This window comes from Calidris pugnax, unplaced genomic scaffold, assembly GCF_001431845.1.
Source record: "Calidris pugnax isolate Ruff unplaced genomic scaffold, ASM143184v1 scaffold337, whole genome shotgun sequence".
NCBI classification, from domain to species: domain Eukaryota; kingdom Metazoa; phylum Chordata; class Aves; order Charadriiformes; family Scolopacidae; genus Calidris; species Calidris pugnax.
Window position 1 is genome coordinate 146,330 of NW_015091098.1, and position 6,783 is coordinate 153,112.

At 44.1% G+C, this 6,783-nt stretch overlaps 1 protein-coding gene across 3 annotated transcripts in view; it reads left to right on the forward strand.

The window, feature by feature from the left end:
- The window catches only part of IKZF3 (IKAROS family zinc finger 3), a 40,961-nt gene continuing 34,178 nt past the window's right edge, over positions 1 to 6,783 (forward strand). For all 3 annotated transcript variants that reach the window (XM_014957922.1, XM_014957926.1, XM_014957923.1), the window contains exon 1: positions 1 to 82. In XM_014957922.1, coding sequence (XP_014813408.1) covers positions 76 to 82 — 7 coding nt within the window. In that variant the 5' untranslated portion in view covers positions 1 to 75. The remainder of the gene's footprint in view (positions 83 to 6,783) is intronic.

Consider the following 6,783-nt stretch of genomic DNA (forward strand, 5'->3'; position numbering starts at 1 on the left):
GGCCGGGACCGGTGAGCTCCGCTGACAGTCCCCGGGCCCGGGCGGGCAGGTGGAGCCGGGAGCCGCGGACGGAGCATGGAAGGTGAGAAACGACCCCGCTCTTTCCCCGTCGCGGGGTTCGGGGGTGGGGGGACACACTACGGTGTCCTCCCGTCCTCCCGCCGACCACCCCCCCCCCCCCCCCCCCCCCCCCGAACAGCCTGCAGCCCCCGGCGCCGCACGCTCTAATCGCGTGTTGCAATTAAGCAGGAAACGAACGGGGCTTCTCTCCCCCTCTCTGTTTAATTTCCGAAGCGGCACAAGGCGTATGATAAAGTTGGGCTTTAGAGCCGGCTTTCTCTACTGCCCGTATTCTAGATTTTAACGAATTAAAGGGCGTGTTGGTTTCTTTTTGCTTGTAAAACGTGCGTGTAACTTTCCGAGCCAGCAAAAAACGAGTCGCGAGTTAAACTTGGGCTACAGTGCAATTTGCTTTTGAAGAAAAGCAAAATTAATGGTGTTTTTAACAAGCCTGGCAAAGAAGCTTTGCAAAGCATCACTTGATTTCTTATGTCAGAGGTGGATATTCTTATTTCAACTCATCATTTTAAGGACTTGAGTTTAGATTCCGCTGTGTCTCGATGCCTTGAGGTTTTTGGTTATTTCAAGTTAGATGCAGTTGTCTATTTAAAAAATACATTCTCTTTTGCTAAAGGTTTTCAAAATGTTTGTATTTAAATATTTACTCTCATAGAATCTGACTCAATTGAGACTATCTCTGCTTGACAGATGTAACTTATGAAAGAATGGGTCTGGTGGCAGTTTGGTACTTAAAAATGCAGCCTCATTTTCTTGGTCAAATCAGAAGTGCTGTACAGCTCTTGTGGGAGAAGAAAGCTCTTTAGGTGTGTCAGTAATTTTAGTCTCTGATTAGAAAATAAGGATATTTCTGCCACTAAAACTGAGATTATTTGAGAAGGCTCTTTTTGTGTTCCTATTTCTTGTATGCTTAAAGTTAACATGCAAATAATCCTTCAGGTTTTAGTTCTGTATGTGGTGATTATGAGGATCAATTAATGTTCCCGAGCTCATTATGTTTGGGATGAAGTTAATGAAAAAGGCAGTGATGTGCTCTATTATCTCTGGATCCAGTAAATTCCAAGTGTCTCTGTTTTCATGGCTCTTGGGAAAATCTTGCTTCCACTGCAGTGGGTGGGAAATTTCCCCTTGAGGACCCAAGTTTCTGTGCTCAGTGTGAGGAGGCTTAGTGTGGTCACTGACTGGGAAATGGGCACTGGGAAGAGTGGGAGCTTGGGACCTGGGTCGAGGAAGCCCCAATCTACAATCTACTGGGTTGTATCTCTTCAGGACTGGTTTGTTTTTGCAACAATCACAAGAACCGACCTCATGCTCTCATTTCCATTTTCTGTACTGGGATGAAGGTGTTGAATTACCAGAAGAGGTTCTGCTGATTTCAGGAGATCATACGCTACAATATGAGAAAAATGTTACCCTTAGTGACACATTTCTCATCAGGATTTCTTCCCCAAAGGACACGTGCACTTAAAACGCCTGTGTCATTTCAAACATTACATGGTGCTTAAGAGCAGTGAAGTGTTAGAGACCCTCGTATTAGGAGTGCAAAGGGTTTATTTGGTCCAGGTAACTTCTTCAGAAAGCCAATGAGACTGTAAATGCTGAAGGAGGCCGTTCAGTGGGGAAATTAGATAGTAGCATGGTGTGGGCTGAGGGTGAGGAACGTGCTGGGGTGACACAGGGTGACAAAGGCACTGGCTCTGCTGCGAGCATTTAGGGATAAGGCTGTGGGAGACTGCCCGCGGAGCGGAGGCCAAGATTGGGGTGTGCTTTACTTTGGCTTGTTTGTGCCTCTGAAGATGGCACAGAGAGAAGGAAACAAGCCGTGTTTGCTCCGTACACTCTGCTGGAGGGACTAAGATAAAAAGATGTCCCCTTTGCAGTGCTGCTGGGTTGAAAAGTGCAGCTGGCAGTAAAAGGGCAATGTTCTGGTTTCCAGTTTGGATGCAAACAGGTAAGATTATAACAATTCAAGAAATATCTCTTATTCTATTGCCTACAGCTGTGTTGGTGATAGAAGGGTATTAGTGTTATCATTTATTTGAAAAACATCAATTTTAGGGGGGTTAGGTAGACTGTTTTGTTACTTTTTTGTATACAGGTGACGGTGTCCTCCCGTCCTCCCGCCGACCCCCCCCGCTCCACCTCCCGGTCGGTGCCCGGTGGCGGCGGCGCGGGTTGCGAACAGCCCGGAGCCGCACGCTCTAATCGCGTGTTGCAATTAAGCAGGAAACGAACGGGGCTTCTCTCCCCCTCTCTGTTTAATTTCCGAAGCGGCACAAGGCGTATGATAAAGTTGGGCTTTAGAGCCGGCTTTCTCTACTGCCCGTATTCTAGATTTTAACGAATTAAAGGGCGTGTTGGTTTCTTTTTGCTTGTAAAACGTGCGTGTAACTTTCCGAGCCAGCAAAAAACGAGTCGCGAGTTAAACTTGGGCTACAGTGCAATTTGCTTTTGAAGAAAAGCAAAATTAATGGTGTTTTTAACAAGCCTGGCAAAGAAGCTTTGCAAAGCATCACTCGATTTCTTATCTCAGAGGTGGATATTCTTATTTCAACTCATCATTTTAAGGACTTGAGTTTAGATTCCGCTGTGTCTCGATGCCTTGAGGTTTTTGGTTATTTCAAGTTAGATGCAGTTGTCTATTTAAAAAATACATTCTCTTTTGCTAAAGGTTTTCAAAATGTTTGTATTTAAATATTTACTCTCATAGAATCTGACTCAATTGAGACTATCTCTGCTTGACAGATGTAACTTATGAAAGAATGGGTCTGGTGGCAGTTTGGTACTTAAAAATGCAGCCTCATTTTCTTGGTCAAATCAGAAGTGCTGTACAGCTCTTGTGGGAGAAGAAAGCTCTTTAGGTGTGTCAGTAATTTTAGTCTCTGATTAGAAAATAAGGATATTTCTGCCACTAAAACTGAGATTATTTGAGAAGGCTCTTTTTGTGTTCCTATTTCTTGTATGCTTAAAGTTAACATGCAAATAATCCTTCAGGTTTTAGTTCTGTATGTGGTGATTATGAGGATCAATTAATGTTCCCGAGCTCATTATGTTTGGGATGAAGTTAATGAAAAAGGCAGTGATGTGCTCTATTATCTCTGGATCCAGTAAATTCCAAGTGTTTCTGTTTTCATGGCTCTTGGGAAAATCTTGCTTCCACTGCAGTGGGTGGGAAATTTCCCCTTGAGGACCCAAGTTTCTGTGCTCAGTGTGAGGAGGCTTAGTGTGGTCACTGACTGGGAAATGGGCACTGGGAAGAGTGGGAGCTTGGGACCTGGGTCGAGGAAGCCCCAATCTACAATCTACTGGGTTGTATCTCTTCAGGACTGGTTTGTTTTTGCAACAATCACAAGAACCGACCTCATGCTCTCATTTCCATTTTCTGTACTGGGATGAAGGTGTTGAATTACCAGAAGAGGTTCTGCTGATTTCAGGAGATCATACGCTACAATATGAGAAAAATGTTACCCTTAGTGACACATTTCTCCTCAGGATTTCTTCCCCAAAGGACACGTGCACTTAAAACGCCTGTGTCATCTCAAACATTACATGGTGCTTAAGAGCAGTGAAGTGTTAGAGACCCTCGTATTAGGAGTGCAAAGGGTTTATTTGGTCCAGGTAACTTCTTCAGAAAGCCAATGAGACTGTAAATGCTGAAGGAGGCCGTTCAGTGGGGAAATTAGATAGTAGCATGGTGTGGGCTGAGGGTGAGGAACGTGCTGGGGTGACACAGGGTGACAAAGGCACTTGCTCTGCTGTGAGCATTTAGGGATAAGGCTGTGGGAGACTGCCCGCGGAGCGGAGGCCAAGATTGGGGTGTGCTTTACTTTGGCTTGTTTGTGCCTCTGAAGATGGCACAGAGAGAAGGAAACCAGCCGTGTTTGCTCCATACGCTCTGACGGAGGGACTAAGATAAAAAGATGTCCCCTTTGCAGTGCTGCTGGGTTGAAAAGTGCAGCTGGCAGTAAAAGGGCAATGTTCTGGTTTCCAGTTTGGATGCAAACAGGTAAGATTATAACAATTCAAGAAATATCTCTTATTCTATTGCCTACAGCTGTGTTGGTGATAGAAGGGTATTAGTGTTATCATTTATTTGAAAAACATCAATTTTAGGGGGGTTAGGTAGACTGTTTTGTTACTTTTTTGTATACAGGTAGACTGTTCTGCTACTTCTATTAATTGGTCAAATACCGGGATAAATTGTATTAATACATTAAAATGCCAGAGCACTTTTTTAGCAAGCTATTTGAATATTTTTGCTCACTTTGGCGATTGGCGTAGAGCACGGGATGGCTAAGGATTGGTTTCAAAAGCACATGAATTTTACTTCTGCTTTGTAAATGAAAATCGTGCGTCAGCTGCAGCGCACCCAGGAGGAGCCTCTCCTTTCCATGCACCCCGGTCAGTGGATCTCTCCGAAGCTTGGGAAGACTAAAGGGTTCTGTAAGTCATTTCCCACCTTGTGCTTTCCTGAACTTTAGGTAGAAATATGGTCTTATTTGTGCAGAATCAGGCATGGAAGCTTCCTCGACCTTTTCCTTCTAGCACACTTGGGGGACGCGGTGCAGGATCTGGCTTAAAAATGTTTTACTGGGGAAAGAGACCTGAGGTTAAATATTAAGAGACCTCTAAGGATGTAAGAAGCTGCTTGAGACTAGTATCATAAAGAAACCAGGTACTGAGTGGATGTTGGAGGCTTGAAAGTGGTACAAAGACTGTGATATTTCTCAACAGAAAAGAGAAGCGCTATATGGTGTGTCGTTGTTGCTGTCTTCTCAAAAGGATGGTCCTGCCCAGCAGCCCATCAGGGACAGGAACATGTTAATGCGCAACAAAATGTAAATAAATAGGCAGAGATGATCTCAAAATTAAACAGATGAGTGTTGGAGGACTGGCTGAACGGGTCCTGCTGGGCTGTCGCACGGCTCGGGCAGGACCGTTCTCCTGGAGCTGCCGTTTGGAGCTGCTCAGGGCTCTTCACCAACTGTTGGGTGTTGCACTGAGCCCTCAGGTGCTCACAGAAACCTGTTGTTGGAGGACTGGCTGAACGGGTCCTGCTGGGCTGTCGCACGGCTCGGGCAGGACCGTTCTCCTGGAGCTGCCGTTTGGAGCTGCTCAGGGCTCTTCACCAACTGTTGGGTGTTGCACTGAGCCCTCAGGTGCTCACAGAAACCTGTGCTGATGCGATTTACCCAACAAGCTACAGCAATGTCTGCATCCTCAGAGGAGTGGCCGTGCTCAGGAGACGTCCTGGTTTCTAAACCAGTGTATTTATACCAGAATACATGCAGAATTGCCTGCTTTGAAGCAGCCGTGCAGGGGCTCTAACTCTTCCTTTCAAGACCTCCTGGCAACCCCAGGGAAGGCAGGATTGCTGCAGAGTTTCCAAGCCACACCTTTCCCCCCACCTGGCACCTTTTTTGGTGTGTTTTTTTTTTTTTTTGCTTAATCCTGGGGTTTTGACCAGTTCAGTGCTTTATCAGCCAAATGGGGCAACCGCACAGGATTTCTGAATGCAATTAAAGTTGAATTCAATTATTACAGAATAATGGGGATTTCGTTGTCTTGCCCAAAGCTCAATTATTTGCACAATTACAAGGTAGAATTTGAGTAATTTAAGTCTATTATTGCAATATAAAATTAAAATCAATACTAGAGAGAATTTTGTTCATGTACCCTGTATTTACTGATGTTTCCCCATCATTAGTCACAGTATAAATTGGTCTGTTTGCTTCTGTGGACCTCTCTTTTCCTGGTACGATAAAACGACAGAAAGAGAAATTAAGAACAGTAACTGTGGATATCCTTGATCTTATTTGTGTATTTATTTAACAAATGCAGATTTAGTAAATATTTGAACTTTTTGTTATTTAATTCTGTGACCGTTTATGACATGAAGCAACATTTTTTTTAGCTCTATTAAAAGACACTTAATGAAAAGCTTGCGTTCATGCTAAATTTGCCTGAAAGGATAGGAGCTCTGATTCAATTTCAGGATACGTTTCCTAAGCACTAATAGCTTAACAACTTGTCTGCAGTCACGAGTTCCACCCTGAAGAGCTCAGGCCACTGCTGGGTGGCTTGAATCATTAATAACTCCATCCTTAAGTGCATTGGTTCTTTTCTTGCTGCTCTTTGGTAATAGCCAGCTAAGAGTAATGGGCTCTACGTGTGTAATGTAACTCTCAGACCCATCATTGAGAAATGGGAGCTGGATGCTTTCGTTGAGGAGACAACAAAATCAAACATTTAAAAAAGATTTGCTGGATAGTTCTCTTGTTGCTGGCTTTTGTTTTTTTCTTTTCCTTCTCTGAGTTTGCCTTTTTTTAGTTGGAGGCATCGGGATCTCTGTTGGTGCAGTTTTTTGGGTAGCCTCATCTGCTCCTGGGCTGCTTTGCTGCAGAGTTAACAGGGCTTTACATTCTGACGTTGCAGAGACCACAAAAATGTTCCATATGCAGTGGTGGTAGAGATAGCTAATTATGGGGTAAATGTCACTGGTGGTTAACACCTCAGGGCCACCGCGGGTGTATTTCTGTTATGTAACTGCCAGGAATGAATTTTACCAGTCCTGGAGCTATTATTTTTTTTTTTATATTCAAAGATGATAAAAGATTTTTCTGGCATGTAAAAAAGAAAAAAAAAAAAAAGGCAAAAAAAAAAAAAAAAGGGGGAAAAAAAGGGGGAAGGAAGAAGGGGGGGGGG